At 44.8% G+C, this 23,717-nt stretch overlaps 1 protein-coding gene across 1 annotated transcript; it reads left to right on the top strand.

Moving 5' to 3' along the window:
- On the top strand, positions 1-21,871 carry LOC120977489 (complement C2-like). Its single transcript, XM_040405465.1, has 18 exons — positions 1-158; positions 2,554-2,769; positions 3,176-3,358; positions 5,039-5,212; positions 5,398-5,484; positions 7,259-7,392; positions 9,212-9,347; positions 9,434-9,571; positions 10,278-10,367; positions 10,458-10,595; positions 10,741-10,832; positions 11,132-11,243; positions 12,927-13,074; positions 16,621-16,697; positions 17,600-17,709; positions 20,550-20,661; positions 21,040-21,095; positions 21,441-21,871. Exons 1-18 carry the CDS (start codon positions 74-76, stop codon positions 21,630-21,632), a joined length of 2,280 nt encoding a protein of 759 aa, XP_040261399.1. The 5' UTR covers positions 1-73; the 3' UTR covers positions 21,633-21,871.
- The last annotated feature ends 1,846 nt before the right edge of the window (positions 21,872-23,717 follow it).

Raw genomic sequence — 23,717 nt, 5'->3', positions numbered from 1 at the left:
GTGTAGTCTGGGCTGCACTCTGCTCATCACTCTGCAGCCCGTGCAGCAGAGCTCAGGAACGGTGAGGACTGAAATGGGGCACAGACGGCAGGCAGAACACTTTTCACTGGGGGGCCTCCTCCAGGTCTTCCTCCTCCTCGGGTTCCTATTTGTTGCAGGTATGGCAAATCCTTACGTTTTACTTGTTACCTTTTGCATGATCATTTTTATTGACCCCCAGATTTCCTGAGAGTAAGCCGCAGATACCGCCACACGAGTGTGTGCCATCCAGAAGTGCCCCATCAGTGCCCTAGAAATTACCTCCATCTGCCACTGTTTAGTTGATTTTCTCACTCCTGGCTGCGAAATTTGCCGTCCGGATTTGCGGGTGCTATAGGGAGATCTGGGATGGATCTTTTTTACATCCCGTGTTGGGCAGGGAGGAGGATCTGAGGGGGGGTTTGGGACCCCTGTTCTAGTGATCTGTGCGGAACCCCTTTAGAGGTGACTGTCTGACCTCGTTGTATCTGTAAATCCCATAGACCTGAATAGAGACAGCCATACACATGCAGCCACCTCACCGGGAAAAGGGGTCAGGGTCATGATTGGTGGGATCCTAGATAAAGTCATACTTAACAACTCTTCCGGAATGTCTCCCGTAAAAAGGGGAGACCTCCGAGGGATGGAGAATCCTCCAGGTGCCAGAAAAGCAGCCCTAAATGCATGTGGCACCAGGAAGCCGCATCATCCGACCCAAACACATACTGAAGGGGCAGTGTGTCACAAAAAGGGGCATGCCCTGTAAGGAATCTCTTTCACATGAGCGAATTGTCCGTCCGGATGCGACGAGTGTAGTGAACGCACATTTCCACGGGTCTGTGCACATGACGTTTTTCACACATCATTTCTGCGTTCAGGTAAAATCGCAGCATCTTCTATATTGTGCATTTTTCATGCAGCCCTGGCCCCGTAAAAATGAATAGGGCTTGCATTAAAAAACGGAAGACATCCGGATGCAATGCTGATTCAACCTGCGTGCAAAACCATCCGTTTTTTCCTGAACAGATCTTAACACATTCCATGCGTCAATGCATTATAAAAAATAAAAGAAAATCTCCGTCACTGCACTCTGAAACGTCTCAGGTGCAACTTCTGAAAAGTTGCCAAGTATGGATATAGGACATCTACCTAGTGGAAATGCTATAAATGTCCGTGGAGGGAAAACCCATTTAAAGGGGGTTATCCCATGATCATATAGTACAAAGCTAGAGATCTCCCTATTCATTGCTACAATTGCTCTGCTAGATTTATATCAAGCTGGCAGCTTAGGAGGCGTGCCCTTTCTGCTGCAGCTCTCTTCCTATCACAGCTCAGGGAGCATGACCTTTCTGCTGCACCTCTCTCCCTCTGACAGTTGAGTGAGCATGCCATTTCTGGTGCAGCTCTCTCCAGATCACAGCTTAGGAGTCGTGCCCTTTCTGCTGCAGCTCTCCTCCTATCACAGCCCTGGGGGCATGACCTTTCTGCTGCACCTCTCTCCCTCTCACAGTTGAGTGAGCATGCCATTTCTGGTGCAGCTCTCTCCAGATCACAGCTTAGGGGTTGTGTCCTTTGTGCTGCAGCTTTCTCCTTATCAAAGCTCAGGGGTTGTGTATTTTCTGCTGCAGCTCTCTGCCTGTAACTGTCACATCTTCGAACAGTAGATACAGCTGGTGGCAGTTGAAGGATGGAACTGAGCATGTGCGTCCGTGTCAGCAATGTTACTAAAGTGGACAGATAGCTAAGAAGAAAAAAAAACAGCAGTTGGCGCTATACAGATACATTTTAACTCAGTGGCCATGTTAATTTTTAATTATATGCAATTACAAAAGTAGTCAAATCCAGGTACTGGTTAGAAAAATGTTTTTTTTTTCATTGGACAACCCCTTTAAATAAAATGTGTATCCACAACCTTAACGCCATCATAAAGGGGGAGGGTTCTTTTCTAGCCATATAGCTACAACTGGAGGGCAGTAGGGTGCAGCATTTACCAAGGGCTGGTTAGACCCGAGTAAAGACACTTACTGCATCCTATACAAGGCCTAAAAGAAGCGTGACCACTAACACTCAATATGGCTGACACTGCTGCTTCCAAAGGGGTTGTCACCCAACTTTTCTGGTTGCAAAGTGCTAGATCCGCAGTTCCCAAATAATTTCATAATTGATTAGGATTTTAGAATGTTGAATTTTTTTGCTCCTTGTTGATGTGTGTGCACTTGAAAAACCCTCAGCTTACACATGTCCATAGGTACCATGGACCCAGCACATGGTAAAGGAGTGTCCTTTTGGTATTCACTGGACAGGTATGTGTCAGCACATGGGTATACGTCACTACACCCCCATATGTCCGGCGTAACATAAAAAAAAGAAGAAAAACGAGATACAAACAGAACCAAAGGACTTAGGACAGAACCAAAGGACTTAGGACAAGTAACCAGTTCTAGTTCCATGTATGGGCACCATGTTCTCACCCTGTGATGTTTGAAATGTTTTTACTATTCTCTTATAATCCTATATCTCTACTATCTTCCACAGCTTGTGAACCAGAAATTCAGTGCTCCCCAAATTTTGGCACCAAAACCGCCACTGTAGTCCTTACAGATGGATTGAATATGGGAAGCACTGCCAGATTCCGGTGCTCCTCAGGGTATTATCCCTGGCCACAAAGCAGCCGCATGTGCGAAGCACATGGCAGATGGACAGATATAAGAAACAGCTCTGGCAAGAAGATCAAAGAAATATCATGTAAAAGTGCGTACTAAATGAGTAGAAGGTAGTCCCAGAGAGAAACTGCCAAAGAAGAAGTAATATCATTGATTTTTCCTATGGATAGTATGTGGGATGGTAATGGGCACCATAATGGTGACAACACACTTACTAGATAGAGATGGATTCATAAATGGTTTCGATCCCCATTTCATCCCATTGGCATTGGTCACAAAGTTGACATGGCAGTGCCACTTTATCAGATATGACTATAAAGAATTGTGATGGGTAATTATGACTAAGTGAAAGGGACTGCCATGGGTACCTACATAACCCCACGAATGTCACCTACTGTATATGAATAGGCCTGACTAGTTATGACTTTTTGTTTATAATGATAGCCTTCATGCAAATGTGCCTTCTACTTTTAATTCTGTTGTATTATTTTCAGAAATTAAATGCCCCAACCCCACTACATTTGAAAATGGAGACTTCAGCCCTAAAGGACCTTTTTATGTAGACTCCAATATTACCTTCATGTGTAACGACGGTTACATTCCCAGGGGATCCATGGTGAGAACATGTATGGAAAATGGAAAATGGAGTGGAGATACAGCAATCTGTGACGATGGAGGTGAGTGTGCGGATATTATAGGCTAGTCTTGGACATGGAGAAAAAAACTTACTGAAAAAAGTGGCCTAAACGGGTGGAAATGCTCCAAACCCAAACACTGTATCGTGTCTATAACCGGGGGAGCAATTCCCCCGCAGATAACGGCAATCCCCAGCATACAATAGAGGATGCCAGGGCGGACCGCATGCACCACAAGTCTTGTACATGGATAAACTTACAAAACATATACAGAAAGAGCAGATTAAAGCCCCCCCTCCCCTGAGATTATTCCAAAAACAGCACCACTCTTGTCCAAAGGCCTGTGTATGGTCATTTCAACTTAAAAGGGTTGTCAAATTTACTTATTTTTAAGGATGGGAACCATCAGAATAATACAAAAATGTTATACTCACCGTCACAAACCACCTCAGTTCATTCACTTCAGCTCTCTTCCACCCCGCCGCTGCAGCAGCCATGACATAATGTTTTGTCTGCAGCGATGCCACGTCCATATACCGCACGTGATCACTGCAGCCACGAGGGATTCATTCGCTGCTTGTACCATCAGTATGAATAAGAGAACGTTTTCTCTTGCCTGTGGCTTAGGGATATCCACACCTTGTCTAAGCTCCCAGTTAGGGGGCGTTTGGCAATTGTACCTGTGTTCATCACATTGTGCCACCCTATGTTCATCAGAGTCCCATTCATGACCCTCCATCATGGCACTCTGACTGGATCCGATTCCTTGCCTGGCTCTAGCACAGTAACTGCCCGAGTATCTCCTCCCTCGGAGGATGTCTCAAACTGCTTCTAGGCTTCACTCTGCGGCTCTGGTAACCTCCCATTGGATTGGCACCAGGCCTCACTTTTCTTGCCGGATCTGCCTCTCTCTAGACCCCGTAGGGTCACTTTCACTACCTTGACAAACTCCTGCCCAAAAAAAACCCCCACACACACGTTTATATTATATATGTTAGCTCACTATCTCCATCTGGTGGTGTTACAGCAGAGTTTAACGATAACAGAGGGGATTTCTCAATAAGAGTTTTAGCACACGCGCCTTTATCATTAGGGGGACAATTAAACCGGGAGGATAGGCAGCACCGCACTTCGCAACCCACCAGTCTCCTCAATTGAAGCACCCCAGTGTACAAGCTCAACTCTCTATAACTTACTGCCCACAGATTGGACTTAAGATTCAACGTGACAGGTTCCCTTTAAAGGGGTTATCCCATGACTAATGTAAAAAATGAAAATCAGACATCATATAGGACACGACAATCTCTTTCTAACAAAGCTAGAAGCAGCCCTGTACCTCACATGAATCCAAAGATCTCCCCATTCATTGTCCAATTACTCTGCTATTCTGCTGCAGCTAAGGGAGCGTGTCCATCCTGCTTCAACTCTCTCCCTATCACAACTCACAAGGCAGTTGAAGGATCAAATATCAAAATGTAGAATATTTTTTGTGTGGGATAACCCCTTAAAGTTATTTAGAATTTTAGATCCAGTTAGGTTGGTTGGATTGCAATATAGTCAAGGAACATACCTGGGCGCTTAGAGGTGCATAGTGGAGACAGTATGTGAGGAGCAAAGTCCAAATTTTGGTGGCCTTCTAAGTAATTCTAAGATTGAGATAAATGCATAACAGACAATATTATGGGAGATAATGATATTGGGATTGTATCTTGTACCCTACAGTGGGCCACTGTCCTGATCCAGGTTTACCACCGGGAGCAATGAAAACAGGTGTTCGATATGACGTGGGCTCAAGTGTCTCATACAGATGTGACAGCAACCTCATTCTGATAGGATCATCAAAAAGAACGTGTCTAGAGAGCAGGCGATGGAGTGGAACCGAGGTCACCTGTCAATGTGAGTACTGAGCACAATGTCTAACCTTTCATCTTCACCCATCATCACGACCACCCATTATTTCCTTCTCTGTGTTTTGGGACACTCATCCCATTTTGCTTTTACTCATGGTAGACATCAGATCTACATCTTATATAGCATTTAGGGCTGCTCATAATGGATGGTTTTCTCTTTCTTTGACCCAGATCCTTATACATTTGACCTCCCGGAGGAAGCTGGAGAGTACTTTGCAGGGTCACTCTCTGGAATCTTGAAGACCTCTGAAAAGAAATGTAAGTTGTCTATCGCCCAAGTTGCACTAGGTAAAGAGAAACCAGTGGTGTCCTGGTTGATGGGCCTATTTCTGAAATAGAAAGTGATCGGCCTTGCCCTCTCTATCATCATAGTTTGTATATTATTTGTCTTTGATGCAATCTGGCCTTTGAACAGTCCCATCCCCATCTAGGAATGCCACCAGGAGGGGGGATTTTGTACAAAACTGACTGTTGAATGAGTTATAACAGCAGAGACTGTGACACAATGAGAAAGGGGTTTGCACACCCCCAGCTCTGCCATTGCCACCCCAACATTCTGTTGCTTGTGGGGAGGCCTTCATAGTAAGGTATAGAAATGTGTTTCCTCAAATTTCCAGATATGACAATGAGGTTTAAGACCAACTGGTAACACCACAAGTCATATAACCTGTTTGGAGCCTCTGAAAGCCACAGCCCATGTGTGGGGCACAGTAAATACACCATACTGATTGAATTATTTTAAGAGTGTATATATCCATGAGTTGCTTCTTTGTATGATGTTCTCTTGGTCTCCTACATGAAATACAGATTTTAGGTTACAACAACTACAGGCAGCAACTGCAGTGCCAATAGTTGTTGCCACCAGTAGACCATATGCCCCGGGTCGTGAAATACATTTTTACAGACATGTCAGAAGATCTAGTCATAGTGACTGATAGGTGACATTCTCTTTCTTTTCTTCTCCATCTGGCCCAGACCACCACGATTACTTCTCCTGATGGCTGCAGAGTTTGTTGTCGAGACATCTCTGGCACCCCACTTCTTCAACCATACCTAGCGTCTACAGCAACACAAATAAATTCAGACCCCAGAATAAATACAGTCCCACAAATAAATATACGCCCCCCTCCAAGCAAATACAGACCTCAGACCTCCTAAATTTTTACATTCCCCAGACCATACCTTCCTAAATAAATACAAAGACCCTAAATAAATACAGACTCACAAAAAAAAAGACCTTCTAAATACAGACCCAGACCAGACAACTTAAAAAAGCAGACCCCAGACCCTCTAAATACATAGGGCATATCACCTAACAAAGTCAGACCCTAGATCCCCTAAATAGTGACCCTAGATCAGACCCCCGAAATTAATACATAGAACAGAACCACACAGCATGCACAATGAATAGTCTATGGACCCAGGATCATTGCACAAAACAGTTTTATTGTGTTGTTTGTTCTTTTTTAAACGTGATTCGCAGCAAAAGCCACAAAGAAAATCACAATGTGCATCAACTGTATTCTGTAATCTACCACCGGTTGTCACCAAGTTTTCACATACTCTAAATAGTATATGACACTGTCGACATTGATTGACTGCATCCAGGCCAATCAGGGTATGAATACCCCCACTAGCAACAAGTCAGACTAAACTGGCCGACCAGGGAGTCAAGTTGGCCGTATTCAGACTATCAACAGAGGATGAAATGGTCAACCAGGGCGACCACATTTGAGGTCATTGGCCATCGTGGGCAGTTATTCCTACAATTTTTTCGAAGCGTTGTTCGAGCTGACCGATTTCAGTCTTGTGATGGCCAGCTTTCATCTAGACAATGCAGAACACTGTGCTCACAGTCTGGGAAAAGCTGGGAAAACTATAATGGCAGCCAGTAGAGGGGGTCGTATCGTATCTGTTACTTATAAGGACACCAATGTAAATAATACTGACTCTCTATGTCCATTGAAGAGGCCAATTATTCACCAATCCTCCCGAAACCATAAATCTAAATCTATGATTTATCTGTTTGCAGTAAGTGTGGGGAGAACAGTGAAGATAAGGAAGGATGGGATTCTCAATGTGTATATTCTTTTGGATGCCTCTAAAAGTGTTGGAGAAAACACCTTTAATATTTTCAAGACATGTGCGGAGATTCTTGTCAGCAAGGTTTGTTACCTGAAGTAAGACAAGCTGCGGCATGCTGTACAAAAATGATAGAATTAATGTATTCTGAAAATAACCATACCATTCCACATAATAGTGTCCTATAGTACTCAAATAACAGTGGTATAAAGTATTAGTGTAATAGGCTCAAGATGACCTGCAAGAGAGGAGGCTCTATATAGTGGTACAGCAGGTGCCTCCTGCTTTTTGCTGAACTCCTCTGCAGACATGTGTCACCGGTAGCTTTGCTACTCCTCACACTGACTGGCCGACCCCTGAAAGCTCTGGCTGTCTGGATTTAGTAACACGACTGATCTGAGGGGAATGAAACCCAAATGCAGCCTCCACTGTCCACTATTCTATTCTAACATAAAGCTTCTGTGTTGTACTCAAAGAACAGTATTAGAGCTCGTTCACACGAACGTATTTTGTGTTCCGTATACGGGCCGTTTTCTGCGTTCCGTAGACGGAACCATTCATTTTAATGGATCCGCAAAAGATGCGGACAGCACTCCGTTGCTCCGTTCCGTGGCCCCGCAAAAATGATGAGTCCTGTCCTATTCTTGTCCGTTTTGCGGACAAGAATAGGCATTTCTATAATAGGCCTCCTGTTCCGTAAATTGCGGAAGGCACACCGGCGGCATCCGTTTTTTTGCAGTCGTGTGAACGAGCCCTTATACGGTACTAATGTAATACCACAGCAGGCACTAGGATGTAGGTTTGAGATGACCTGCTATAGAGGAAATTGAGAAGAAGCCATATGTAGTGGTGCCTCCTGCTTTTTGCTAAACTTCTCTGTAGACATGTGTCACTGCTAATTCTCACACTGACTGGGCATTCCATGCAGATTCTGGCTGTGGTGTCATGACCCATCTGGACGTGATGCAACCCACGTTTAGGCTCCTCTGCTCTGCTGCCCTCTCTCCTCTATGCCCGGCCTTACACACACACATCATACAGGATAGTGTCTTACATCAGCCTCTGCCCATTTCCTGTATTTCCCAAATCTCTTCACCCAGGAACCAGTTTATCCCATGTATCTGAACAACCTAAAGTAATTTCCAGACAGACAAGATGTCATCCAGGATTTTTTTTTAATCCCTCCACCCACCCAGTGGGACCTGTGGAGAGATCTATACCTACCTGCTCCATTCAGGCTCCGTCACTCCCAGGATGTCTTTACCGGACTTACATAGTACATAGTACATAAGGCCGAAAAAATACATTTGTCCATCCAGTTCGGCCTGTTATCCTGCAAGTTGATCCAGAGGAAGGCAAAAAAAAACCTGTGAGGTAGAAGCCAATTTTTCCCACTTTAGGGGAACAAAAAATTCCTTCCCGACTCCAATCAGGCAATCAGAATATCTCCCTGGATCAACGACCCCTCTCTAGTAGCTATAGCCTGTAATATTATTACACTCCAGACTTCCGGTCCCTGTTTGTAAACTTCTTGCATAGAAGGGGTCATTTGCGCTGCTGCAGCTATCGACTGGCTTCAGCAATGACAAGTCCCTAAGCGGCAGGTGACCCATAAGTGATGTGCCGCTTTGAGACATGTCACTGCTGAGGCCAGTCATTGGCAGCACCACCACACGTGACCCCATCCATGTGGAAGTTGACAAGCGTAAACTGGAAGTCCAGTGTGGACAGTCTGGGAGCCAGGTCGTTGGGACGGAGTGTTCGGAAGCAAAGGTCCCGCTGGGTGGGGGAATAAACCCCCCCCCCCCCCACAACAACAACTCCTTAAACCCTGCAAAGTACAATAATGAGAGAACTACATTACAGATCTGCGGCGCCTCCACCTCTGTTCTTGTCCTTCTAGCTCGGGGACTTTGACATGAAGATTGAGTTTGCGGTGATATCTTTTGCCACGCAACCTAAAATCATCGTCAGCATTTCTAATGGTGATGACTCTGAAGATGTGTTGGAGCGCATTGAAGAGGGGCTCAAATACAGCGGTGAGTAACGCCCCCGTGCACATCTAGGGAAAATCATTACATCTGAGATTTTTAGCAGCTGTGTTTTTCCTTCACCTTGACTCTAGATCACAAGGACAAGTCCGGGACTAATACCTACGCCGCTCTGGAAGAAGTGCAGAAGATGATGTCGCTTCAGGAGGAGCTCTATAAGAACGCAACCGTGTGGAATTCTATTCACCACGTCATTGTACTGTTGACCGACGGTAAGACATGAGGAACGTTCTGCCATAGAGACAGGCCACACCACTTTTATGGGAGCCAAGAAGTCTGGGGGTCCCGCTTAAAAAAATATCCTACGGTATATAGGCACGAAGGGTTTGGAACACCTGGTGGCCGGCTTTGCGCTAGGAACCGGTTCCTCTCATGTGGTGCCCTCTAGGACGAGCTACATCAGTCAATAATACATGGCCGAACCTGCAATTTCACTATAGTGGATGCCACTGTTGGCAGAGACTAGAAGGATCAGGCATGTTGGATTCAAAATTCCCCATCATGATCCTTTGCTCTGAAGGAAGATGATCCATTGTCAGAATTTACAAATGGACATTTTAAGCTTGTAGGGTCGGACAAACAAGGAGGTTCATTCTATAGAGGCTGGGGAGATAAGGGCCCCGAAAACAATCTGAAGGAGGTGGAAACCTCCCCGCAACCCTGTGTATAAACACCCTGGCCCAGTGGTTTGTTGGTGTCCCCTTGTTAGGACTGAGTATGTGCACTCAGGACACATACCCCGGACCCCACCAGCTGCTCCCCCTTCATTTCAGAAGACTGTGCGCCCCCCATAGTGGCAGTATCCCCTTCATTGCTGGCGTATCTCGGGGCTGCACTGCGTCTTGTTAGGACTCATCCTCTCCGGCCTTCAGCTCAGCTTATAAATACATAAATCATCTACGTCACTGGTATTCACAGGAAAAGCCAATATGGGCGGCCGACCAGTGCTGATGATAAAGAAGATCAGGAATTACCTGAACATCGAAGACAAAAGAGAAGATTACCTAGGTTAGATTGGTCTATCTATAATCTGATATCTATCTATGTTAACGTTTGAAGCTCACTTTATCATTCTTGTAATTTTCTCTCTTTTTATAGATGTTTATGCATTTGGTGTTAGTGCTGACGCAGATAAGACTGAGCTAACTGAATTGGCCTCTCAGAAGGAGGACGAAAAACATGTTTTTGTCTTGGAAACTGCAGAAGACATGATAACTACTTTCCAGAAAATTATAAGTACATTGCTGAAAATCTAATATCTCTCATACCTATCTCATATCTATCTATCTATCTATCTATCTATCTATCTATCTATCTATCTATCTATCTATCTATCTATCTATCTATCACATCTGAGATCTGTTGATTTTTTCCTCTCCAGATATTAAAGATTATGGAGAAATGTGTGGCCTGAATGAAGAGACTTCAGAGTCTAAGAAAAGCTTTCATCATCCTTGGAACGTGAAGATTAAGGTGAGTGGAGAATCTCCATCATTTCTGTAGGACTTCATCTTTGAATGAGTCACGGGGCCCATCTTGTCCCTGTCGATTGGTAACAATGGTTACAGAGGGTCCGGATAAACAAGACAATGGTATTTTCCAGCCCCTGACGGGCACTTCTTCAGTGGGTGGACCTTGTTCTGTTGTCTTGTACCAGTCGAACATCTAATAGAATGGAGCCCACCACCTGAGACCCCTCACGACCCTGCCGTATACTGTGGAGCTTCCGTGGATACGATCATTCCGCTGTATATATCCATTCTCTTTCCTAGGCTCACTCCACAAGCCCGTGCTTCGGGTCTCTCATCTCCAGCAGCTGGGTCCTTACCGCAGCTCATTGCTTTTCAAACTTCGATACGCCGGATAAATACACGTTCTATATCGGTGAGTAGATGTGTTCGTTTGAAAATTGCCTTCTATCTATGCAATGTCTCAGTAGTGCAGCCTCAGGCCCTGGGCTTATAAATTCAAACAACCATATTGTGCCATAAAAGTAAAAGTATTACAAACGGTTTTTATAATGTTAATGCTCACTATTATGATTTAGTCTACTTTCACACTAGCGATTTGGCTTTCTTTTTGCGAGATCCGTTCAGGGCTCCCACAAGCGGTCCAAAATGGATCAGTTTTGCCCTAATGCATTCTGAATGGAAAAGGATCCGCTCAGAATGCATCAGTTTGCCTCCGATCAGTCACCATTCCGCTCTGGAGGCTGCCTGCAGCGTTTTTCTGTCCGCGATGTGGTGCGGAGCTGGAAAACGGATCCGTCCTCCATTGACTTTCAATGGTATTCATGCCGGATCCGTCATGGCTATAGAAGACATAATACAACTGGATCTGTTCATGACGGATGCATGCGGTTGTATTATTGTAATGGAAGCGTTTTTTGCAGATCCATGACGGATCCGCAAAAAACGTGAGTGTGAAAGTAGCCTTAGGATTTATAGAGTGAGCCTGTGGCCTAACAAGGGTCCCTAGAGCTGTCCAGAATAATCCCGGTTAGGGCATACCTCATGCTTCCCAATCCTCACAAAACGTCCTGAAGTATCCAGAAAAATGAAGACACCTCCCAGAGGAGTTGGCAAATCTCCCTGGTCCTTCACAGAGGGGTGCTTTCTCCCAAACTGTATGTGATGCCATAGTGCTTCATCATCAGCTCCTGTGCCCTAACAGTGTGTCACCTGTTGAATTAGGACATGGCTATGTGGCACCTAGAGGACCTCTCAGAGGGTAACTATAGAGGGTTAGCAAGCATGGCATACCTGCAGTCCCATAGACTTTAAATGGAGCAGCAGTTCCCATGCTCAACTGCCCTTCCAATAATACAGGGGACATGGAACCCCCCATTCTCCCGATTGTTGGGGGTTCCTAGTAGTCGGACCTTTGCAGACCACAAACTTATCGCCTGTCCATTCTGAAACAACCCCATTATTAAAGAGATTTTCCAAGACAACATACCAGATGGCCTAGTCACAGTTTGGCTCCCATCACCCAAGGCAATCACATGACTGAAAGGGTTGTGATGATCCTTGCACAAGTCCGTACCTTAAAGGGGTTGTCTCATCTCGGACATTGATGGCATATCGCTAGGAACTCCCATAGCAGTGAATGGAGAGCACCCGTACATGAACAGTGTACTCTCCTTCACTTCAGGGGCCCAGTTCTGGAGCTAAGAGCGGGTCCCAGGGGTGGGACCTGCACCTATATGACTTTGATGGCATGTCCTAACAATGAGATGGGCCAACTCCTTTAAGCTAGTGGCTACTCCTGGTCTTAAGATGGAGTACGAGGCACAGCCACTATCAAAGCTACTGAGCTATGTCTGGTAAACAATGAATATGGAGCATGGTGGAACACTGCAGCCTCTTTAGTCTTCTGATCGGTGGGGTGTCGGAAGCCAAACCCCCAATAATCTGATACTGATAGCCCGGAAAAGGCCTTGAAGGTCAAAATTGGCTGTAGTTCCCCTTTAAGGCCTGCTCAACAGGACGGAGTTCTGCATAACAGTTTATGAGGTTATCAACCAGCCCAAGACCCTCCATAATGCATTTATCTCATGTCTCACAGGTGAAGAGCAATACAAAGCAGAACAAATTTTCATCCATGACTGCTTCAACATGAGCCGTAAAGTGGGTAGAGGGATACCTCAGGATTTCGACTACGATGTGGCTCTTGTAAAACTAACTACGAAAGTGAAATTCTCCAAGAGTGCCAGGTAGGCCCTGTCTTCCTGTAAATACAACCAAGTATCCATCTCCTTCGTTAATATGAGCAGTGCTGTTCCTACCATAGTGTTATGGGGTCCAGCAGTGAACTGCTTCCTCTTACACTAGACGCTACCTGCAGCCGCCACTAGAGGGAGCTCACTATATAGAGAGTTATACATAAATCCATTAGCTCCCCCTAATGGTGGCTGCTAGTAGCCAGAATTGTAAAATTTATCAAGTCTGAAAAAGTTCAAATTTACTCACTGAAATGTCTTCTTTTCTGTAAGGCAGCACATAAAGGGTTAGTATTCTCTTTCTTCCAAGCTAGGACAGAAGGACAAAAAAAAGACTGCATGAGGCGTCACAACAAATTGGTAACCCCAGAGCCTATTAACCCAATATAAGACCGGCAAGAACAAAAGACAAACCATGTGGAAAGAGGCAATAGAAGGTCCTCCAGGTCGGGATACTGCGCTGCCTTACGGACAGGGAAAGAAGACATTTTGGTGAATAAATAAGAACTTTCCCCTATCGTTCTACAGGCAGCACATGAAGGGAAGGCAAAGCAATGCACCACATGTTTTGGTTATTAGATTCCAGTACTTTTTACCAAAGGATACCTCTGACTCAGCCGAGGTGTTTCACAAACGTATTCAGAGAGGACCACATGGCTGCTTGACAAATCTTATCCAGAGGAACATAATTTCTTTCCACCCAGGAGGTGGACATTGCTCGCGTAGAATGGGCTCTTAGACCAAGTAGTAGTGGAAAGTCCTCCTGTCTGTAGCAGAAAGAAACAACATTTCCGATCCAATGGCTCAAGGATGACTTGGAGTCTTCACGAGGCCCTTGAACTGGACAAACTGCAACTCTGAATTTCTAAAGGAAGAAGTCCTATCCAGATAAACATCAACTGAATGGTTAATGTCCAAAGGATGGTTGCCAGAAGAAGAGATACAGGAAAGGCTAGGAAGAACTTCTGATTAATATTGTTGGTTGAAGCCATTTTTGGAAGGAAACCCGGAACAGTTCTTAATATCAGACAATCCGGACAAATTTTAAAGGTAGAGATCCCTAGAAGATAATGCTTGTATTTCTCCCACTCTCTTAGCTGAGGTAATTGCTACTAACAAAAATGGTCTTACAGGTAAGTAGACGTAGACCTATTTTCTGCAAAGGCTCAAATTGGGTTTCTGACAAATGCTTTAGAACTAAAGAGAAATCCCAGGTGGAAACCAGGGCATGGTGGTTAGCACTGGGGTCCTAGGTTTGAATCCGACCAAGGAGAGCATCTGCAAGGAGTTTGTATGTTCTCCCCGTGTTTGCGTGGATTTACTCCGGTTTCCTTCCACACTCCAGAGACATACTGATAGGGAACTTAGATTGTGATCCCCACTTAGGATCACAAGCAATGATAATGGCTGTATAGCTCTGCAGAATATGGCAGTGCTATATAAGGGTGTAAGATAAATAAGTCATCCTTTAGAAACTTCAAGATTTTTTCCAACTGTCGTCCGGAGGGGTTACTAGGATGGAAGAGAACAAGAAGGAATATCGCCCGACCATTCTCTCGACTACAGGACTCTGCAAGCTGTAGTAGACAGAACAACATTTTTAGATCTGAGGTGCAGAATATCTAGAGGAATATCGAGCACAAATTCAGAAGCCAGCTTTAGATTTGAAACACTATCCAAAATTTCTTCTCTAGAGACTCCTTCCTGAAGATCCTTAGAAAGCCGGCCGAGCCGCATTCCTAAGGTCCAAGCTATGGGAACAGCAGATAAGGCCACTCTTGTTGGATGTTCTGTGATCCGATTACAGCCAAAGGATCCAGCGGGCTTCTGAACTCCCCCCCCCCCCCAGTGATCCATACACAGTTGGTTCCGGTAGGCAAACTCTCCTAACTCGTAGGTGCATACGTCAGCAGAAACCTGCAGATGGGCTCCACTGACATCAGGGACACCGCCGAACACAGGGTCCATGGCCAAGCAGGGGGTGAGAGTGGACTCTCCTGGGATTCTGCAGCTTAAACAAAAAAGAACTAAACCTAGAAGGAGAAACGCTGTCTTGTGCCCTTGCCGGTCTTATATGGGGTTAGGCTAGGTCTACACGACGACATGTGTTGCGCGACACATAGGGCACAACTACACTGCAACATGTGTCGCGCAACAATTTTTATAATGAGAGTCTATGGTGTCGCACTGCGACTGCGATGCAACAGTCGCAGAAAAATCCATTTCAAATGGATTTTTTGCGAGCGTCGCAGTCGCAGCATGTCACAGTGCGACACCATAGACTATCATTATAAAATGTCGTCGTGTAGACCTAGCCTTAAGGGGGGTGAGGTTACTGATTAATTGGGAAGACTGATTTGGTCTTTTTTTTCTTTCCTACATGGGAAGAAGGAAAATATTAACCCTTCGTGTGCTGCCTGTAGGACGATAGGGAAGTTAAATTTAGGCCTCATGCACACGACCATGTCCATTTTGCAGTCAACAAATCGCATACCCGCAAAATATGAGTGTGGTCCGTGTGCCGTCCAGATTTTTCACGAATTCAAGGTGTGCTCTTTTCGGACATATTTTATCATTTTGCAGAACGGACATACGGATGCGGAAAGTACACGGATGATCCACGTGCTTTTTGCATCCATATGTCCGTTCCGTAAAATGATAGAACATGTCCTATACTTGGCCTCAAAATGCGGACCACGGACCCTTTGACGTTAATGGGTCCGGAAAAAATGTAGATGCAACACGGACAGTATCCATATTTTGTGGCTCCGCAATTTACCACAAAATACCTAGGTTGTGTGCATAAGGCCTTTACTGCAACAGGAATTTGAGCGCGGTCCTCTGTACGAACGACTCCTAGGGTTCATTCAGATGTCTGTAGTTCTGGGTCTGCATCCGTTCCACATTTTTGCGGAATGGGTGTGGACTCATTCATTTCGATGGGACCGCAAAAGATGCGGACAGCACACGGATTAGTTCCATTCCACGGCCCCGCAAAGAAGATAGAGCATGTCCTATTTATGTCTGCCAATCGCTTTTCTATCACAGAGCCGGCCATGAGCGGTCCACAAAATGAAGAACGCACACGGCCGCTAACCTTGTTTTCAGGATCCGCTAAACACTTACAGACGTCTGACTGGACCCCTATTCTGTATTACATGGGCAGTCATTTATCCAGCTTCCCCCATCACCAACTTACCTCCAAAGACTGGTGATGCTGGAGAGGACACTCCTTGCCAATGGCTAGATCACCTTAAAGGTGTTGCCCATGTTCTCCAATCTGTTCTCATCAGAAGGGCCCCCCCAAAGATAATCTGATTACAAATTCTCCTGGAGCGGAGATCTCCAGCAGCAATCATCTCAGCAGCAGGTGTTCGGTTCTTCTGCAGCGCCTCCGCAGATGTATTGAAGCATTACACTGAAACCAGTAAGCGGTCGGCGGGCGTGCTGGGACCTCCTGAGGGACGCTCTGGTCCCTGGATGGAGCTCGTAAGCATGGGGACATCCACTGATTTATTTATTTTTTCTTGTGTGTGACAGGCCCATCTGCCTCCCCTGTACGGAGCCTGCCAACAGAGCCATGAAAAAGAAGAAAACTGCAAGCTGCAATGAACACCGTAAGGTCTCATCTGTGTGTCCTGACCCTGTAGTGCACAATACGCATACACCCGCTAGCGCATTTAAAGGGGAACTCCACGCTGGTCAGCATTGTCTCTCTGGTTGCCATGGCTACCTCAAGGGCGATGTAAATACTGAGTACTAGGTTAAATGTGACATTATGTTACGGCATTATTGCCTTTTTATATATATATATTTTTTGGATGTTGCCATGGCAACCAGAAGGCAATCCTCCGTGATTTACATTGTTGGTTGGAGTCTCCTTAAAGTGACATTCCCATCCAATATCGCTAGGATACGCCATCATTTTAAGGTTGGTGGGGATCTGACCTCGGAGCCCCTCACGGTCTTGAGAATGAAGGTTCTGCGGCGATGATTTTGCACAATGTCCCCTTACCGGAGAATGGACCCCGGCCAATCATAAAATGATGACATATTCATGTGCCATCAGTTTATAGGATGAGGATAAGTCTGGATAGAGAAAACCACCAATAAAATGGAGATTCCCTTTAAATAGGAGGCACAGGAAGCCACACATCACCTTGACCTGTAATCCAGATCGTAAAACAGGTATTGCTTCCCCTAATTTTGGGAATGTTCCCAGGTCTACATTGTCCTCATATTAGTAGCTGTTAGGCCTGAGGCAGACTGGTTGCTAGGGACATGCTGCCTAACAACCTGATGTTAAAGCTTATGGTTGTTAGGCAATGCATCCCTAGCAACCAGATTGACAGTGGATTGGCTCTCAGCTGTCAGCAGATTGGCATCATGCCATGCCAGTCCCTATCCGGTCTTGCAGTAGTAATCAGATTTTTCTAATTATACCTTTGGGTTGAGAACCTATTGGAGGACTAGACTTACATGACCATCGTATGTTACTGTGGCCTTTGTATCTTCTCAGGTTCCCTGTTACTGGGTGGCAGCGATGTGCCAGCTGCGTTTCTGTCAAAAGAGGCGCCAAAAAAAGATGATCTGAAAGAGCTGTCCGTCAATATAAAGATAAACAACCTGGTGAGTCCTGATCGGATGTGTGAAGCGCCTCCGGCCGTCAACGTGGGAATAAACTGCTGCGACTGGTGGACGCCGGCGATTACTTAAAGGGGTTGTCCGGGTTCAGGGCTGAACCCGGACATACCTATATTTTCACTCAGGTAGCCCCCCTGATGCTAGAATCAGAGCATCTCATGCTCCTTTGCCCTGCGCTAGATCGCGCAGGGCACAGGCTCTTTTGTTTACAACACACTGCCGGGCGGAAGCTTCCGCCCGGCAGGGTGTTCGGTGACGTCACCGGCTCTAATGGGCGTGCTTTAGCGCTGCCCTAGTCGTTTTACTGGCTAGGGCAGCGCTAAAGCCCGCCCATCAGTGCCGATGACGTCACCGGGCTTCCTGCCAGCCCCATGGAGAGCCCAGTTCGTCACCGGAACTCTTGAAAATGCCTTTGCTCTGCGCGATTTAGCGCAGGGCAAAAGGAGCGCATCGGAGCATGAACTGCTCCGATGCTCAAGTCAGGGGGGCTGCCTGGGTGAAAATGGAGGTATGTCCGGGTTCAGGTATGTCCGCTTCACACATCCGATCAACCCCTTTAATACATCTTCATAGCAGTCGGGGCAGCTTCTTCCTAATGCCCTGCATAGACTAAGGTTTAAAAGACGACACTTCAGCCGCCACTAGGGGGAGCTCACTGAATACTTTGTTATTACTGAAACTGTTCAGAGAGACAAGAGTGTCTTCAGGGGCAAACTAAGTGCAACCCCTGACACCATCAGAACAGAATTTTTTTTTTTTTTTGTTATGCAGTCTATGGGGGAAGCTATCAGCTGATCACACGTTCAAGTCCCCTATGGGGACTTAATAAAAGTGGGGACAAGTGAAAAAAAAGTTTTAAAACAAAACAACAAATTATATACCGGTGTATATTCTGTGAAGAGCAATTTTCAAGTCTTGCCACAGATTCTCAATGGGATTTGGGTTTGGACTTTGACTGGGCCATTCTAACACATGAATATGCCACGATGCTAGGGAGGCTTGTTCCCGTCGCGGCCTGCTATATACAGTACAGACCAAAAGTTTGGACACACCTACTCATTCAAAGAGTTTTCTTTATTTTCATGACTATGAAAATTGTAGATTCACACTGAAGGCATCAAAACTATGAATTAACACATGTGGAATTATATACATAACAAACAAGTGTGAAACAACTGAAAATATGTCATATTCTAGGTTCTTCAAAGTAGCCACCTTTTGCTTTGATTACTGCTTTGCACACTCTTGGCATTCTCTTGATGAGCTTCAAGAGGTAGTCCCCTGAAATGGTCTTCACTTCACAGGTGTGCCCTGTCAGGTTTAATAAGTGGGATTTCTTGCCTTATAAATGGGGTTGGGACCATCAGTGGCGTTGAGGAGAAGTCAGGTGGATACACAGCTGATAGTCCTACTGAATAGACTGTTAGAATTTATATTATGGCAAGAAAAAAGCAGCTAAGTAAAGAAAAACAAGTGGCCATCATTACTTTAAGAAATGAAGGTCAGTCAGTCAGCCGAAAAATTGGGAAAACTTTGAAAGTAAGGGCTATTTGACCATGAAGGAGATTGATGGGGTGCTGCGCCAGATGACCTGGCCTCCACAGTCACCGGACCTGAACCCAATCGAGATGGTTTGGGGTGAGCTGGACCGCAGAGTGAAGGCAAAAGGGCCAACAAGTGCTAAGCATCTCTGGGAACTCCTTCAAGACTGTTGGAAGACCATTTCAGGGGACTACCTCTTGAAGCTCATCAAGAGAATGCCAAGAGTGTGCAAAGCAGTAATCAAAGCAAAAGGTGGCTACTTTGAAGAACCTAGAATATGACATATTTTCAGTTGTTTCACACTTGTTTGTTATGTATATAATTCCACACGTGTTAATTCATAGTTTTAATGCCTTCATAGTCATGAAAATAAAGAGAACTCTTTGAATGAGAAGGTGTGTCCAAACTTTTGGTCTGTACTGTGTGTATATATATATATATATACACACACACACACATATACATACATACATACACACACATTTTTTTCATATAATTCCATTTCTCTACATAAAAAAAACATTACATCCCAAAACACCTGAACTATTAAAATATAGACATATTTATCAGTAACGGGATAAAAAATCTAAATGGCCGATTAACTTTTTTATTTTTATTTTGTTGGTTCACCTGCCGAAAAAAATATGAATAAAAAGTGATACACACTCCAAAATGGTATCAATAAAAAGTACAGATCACTGCCACAAAAAAAATTTGCCCCGACACATCTCCACAGACTATGAAAAAAAGTTATGGGGGTCAGAATATGACGATGAAAATAAAATAAAATAATTTATTTTTTTTAAATTAAAAGAAAACTACGTTATATACGAAAAGGAGAACAAATGTGGTATTGCTGTATTAGTACTGACCCAGAAAATGAAAGGAACAGGTCAGTTTTACCGCACAGGAAACAGCGTAAAAACAAAATCCATAAAAATATAGTAGAATTGCGGGGTGATTTTTACTAATTCCACCCTATTTGCATTTTCATTAGAAATGACTTGTCCCGCAAAAACAAAAATTGCCCTGGTTGATTCAGACTATGCACGAAGGAAGTGTGTCCAATATGGCTGCCCCAAGAAAGTTTTAAAAAAAATGGCAAAATGAAAAAGAAAAAAAAAATGGTGCAGGCGACATAATACATATGGCATGCTACACCTCGCGGCTATTGTGCTTGCCATTACAAAGGAAAAACAAACAAACACTCACTTCATTTTCAAAAAAGAGCTTCTGCAGCAGCTGGGTTGTCACTAATGACTGTATCCTATTTTATCATCCAGAGAGAAGCCTGTATAGCGGCCATTCGGGACTTCGACAAGTTTAAAAACATCGCTCTCCATGATATGGTGTCCCCACGCCACTTCTGTGCACAGGGAGACATGTCTTGTAAGGGTAAGTGTCTCCTCCTGTGATACAAGACGTCTCGGACCCCCAGCTCTCTGATGTGGGAGTACCTGGTAAGAATTGTTTAATCCCCCTGCAGCGCCACCACAGGTGAAATGAAGAACTACATTGTGCCTAATGAGATCAATGGGCTGTCAGTGTAATGCACAGAGGTCTTGGGTCCTCCAGAGCAAGAGGCACTTTTTGTAGCCACTTACCACCCTGACATATTCAAGGGGGTTGTGAACCCCCCTCTATTAATTCATAATTCTCCAGTAGGACATTTAACCCCTTTATAGCTATGGTCACTGCTAGGAAATGGTCTGATTTCTAGAAATCAGGGCAGGACTGCTCCTATATGAGCGACTGTATTTTCTTCTCTTACAGGAGAGTCAGGAGGATCTCTCTTTATGGACATCCCGAACAGGAAAAGATACTTCCAGGTAAGATAGAAATGTGCCAATCAGAGGTCTCCTTACATAAATGTCTGCAGCTATACTAATAGCACCAACCATATGCAACCCTTTCTCATGATTGGTGGGGGTACCAGCGGGTGGACCCCCCACAGATCTAAGAGTTTACTCCTATCCTGTGGATAGGGCAGAATGTAATCTAACTGGAATACCCTCTTTAAATAAAATAAAAAAAATCTGACTGCCTGCAGTCACCACTAGGGGGAGCTCACAGCCTATTAAAATTATATGTATGCATTGAACTCAGTAAATCTATAACGCAGAGATCTCCCCCTAGAGATAACCTTACTCCCACCCATCTTTTCCTTCTCTTAGGTCGGGGTCCTCAGTTTTGGTACATATAACCCTTGCTCTTCTGCTCAAAGGAAAACCTCTTATCCAAGTTACGCTCGGGATTTTTACACTGATGTCCTGGAGGTCCTGCCCTGGCTTCAAAAACATCTCAAAGAAGAACTACAGTTTCAACCAGGAGTAAAGGAGTACAAAAAAGTTGTCTGTCCTACATGACGGGGTATCCAGCCCGGACCTCTGGTCACACAGTGCCCGCTTTACAGGACATTAGTGACCCCTCCCGATCATAAGTAATGTGCTCTCCCGAATGTAATATTATTTGCAGATGTGAATCACCATATAGCCTTATTATTTCAGAGTGATGTTCTTCCAGCTTTCTGAATAGAATGCTAAAGTTACAGTGAAGACTGACACAGTATTTTCCAAGAACAACCATTATACAAGTCTGAACTGGGGTTTGAATCCTGTTTCTACCTATTCAATGAGGGCATCTTTCTAATGTCCACGGTGCACATCCCTCATGTAAGATGCACAGGGCGATGTGCTGCTGACAACCGATGATTCTGTGCGCTGCATAAGCCACAGTTTTACTCAATTGTCTGGTGACGGATGGCAGATTTACAGGGGGCAATCATCAGGAACGAGCATTTGTATGAAAGTTCACTCCCAATAATAAGCCACAATATATCCACTTACCATTAGAAATCCCTACCAATTGATTAACCACTTGTAATGTAAAGAATCCCTTCCTATAGGCCAGGCATGGCCAACCTGAGGCTCTCCAGCTGTTGCAAAACTACAACTCCCAGCATGCTTAGACTGCCTACAGCTATCAGCCTGCAGCAGGGCATGGTGGGAGTTGTAGTTTTACAACAGCTGGAGAGCCGCAGGTTGGCCATGCCTGCTATAGACACATCATGGTCTGCTCTTACTTAAAAAACAAAACAAAAAAAAACTACTTGGTCACCAGATTAACTGCACCTACTGCAAAGAACCTTTAGCTATAAACAGTCAACAGGATTAACACTTGTACTGTATAGAATCCTTTCCTACAAAGAATCCACAGTAACTGCTCTTACCGCAAAGAACCCCTGCCTATGGTCAGCAGAATTACCATTCATCCTGTAAAGAATCCCTTGCTATAAACAATCCACTATTTAACAACTGTTACTGCAAACAACCCCTACCTATGCAAAGTCACCAGATTAACTGATGTTACCGCAAAGAACCCTTCGCTATGAACAGTCAACAGTAACCACTTGGACGGTGGATTGTGTATAGGAAAGGATTCTTTACAGTCCAAGTGGTTAATGTTGACTGTTCATAGTGGATTGTTTATAGCAAGGGATTCTTTACAGGATGAATGGTAATTCTGCTGACCATAGGCAGGGCTTCTTTGCGGTAAGAGCAGTTACTGTGGATTCTTTGTAGGAAAGGATTCTATACAGTCCAACTGCTCTAACTGCAAATAACCCCTACCTATACAAAATCCCATTACAGGGGTTCCCCGGGAATTAAGAAAATGAAAATACTTAAATTAGGAGAAACAAAATGGCCGCCGTCCTATTAGTACACACAAAACATGTCCTAATCACACAGGAGCAGCGCTCCAGACTAAAAATAATATCAAGGAGCCATTGGCTTCTAACCTGAAAAATGTAGGAGCCAAATGAAAATTTTAGTAGCCAAATTTAAAATGCATATAATTATGGTATAAAAAAAAAAAAAACACAACGTGTCTTAGGCCTCATGCACACGACCGTTGTGTGCATCCGTGGCCGTTGTTCCGTTTTCCGTGATTTTCTGCGGACCCATTGACTTTCAATGGGTCCGTTGAAAACTCGAAAAATGCACCGTTGTTCATCCGCAGCCGTGATCCGTGTTTCCTGTCCGTCCAAAAAATATGACCTGTCCTATTTTTTTGACGGACAACGGTTCACGGACCCATTCAAGTCAATGGGTCCGTGAAAAAACACGGATGCACACAAGATTGGCATCCGCGTCCGTGATCCGTGGCCGTAGGCTACTTTCACACAGACGGATCCGCAGATCCGTCTGCATAAAAGCTTTTTCAGATCTGAGTTTTCACTTCGTGAAAACTCAGATCCGACAGTATATTCTAACACAGAGGCGTTCCCATAGTGATGGGGACGCTTCAAGTTAGAATATACTAAGAACTGTGCACATGACTGCCCCCTGCTGCCTGGCAGCACCTGATCTCTTACAGGGGGCTGTGATCCGCACAATTAACCCCTCAGGTGCCGCACCTAAGGGGTTAATTGTGCGTTTCATAGCCCCTGT

The sequence above is a fragment of the Bufo bufo genome, chromosome 8, assembly GCF_905171765.1.
Source record: "Bufo bufo chromosome 8, aBufBuf1.1, whole genome shotgun sequence".
NCBI classification, from domain to species: Eukaryota; Metazoa; Chordata; class Amphibia; order Anura; family Bufonidae; genus Bufo; species Bufo bufo.
This window is presented reverse-complemented; position numbering and strand designations above follow the sequence as displayed.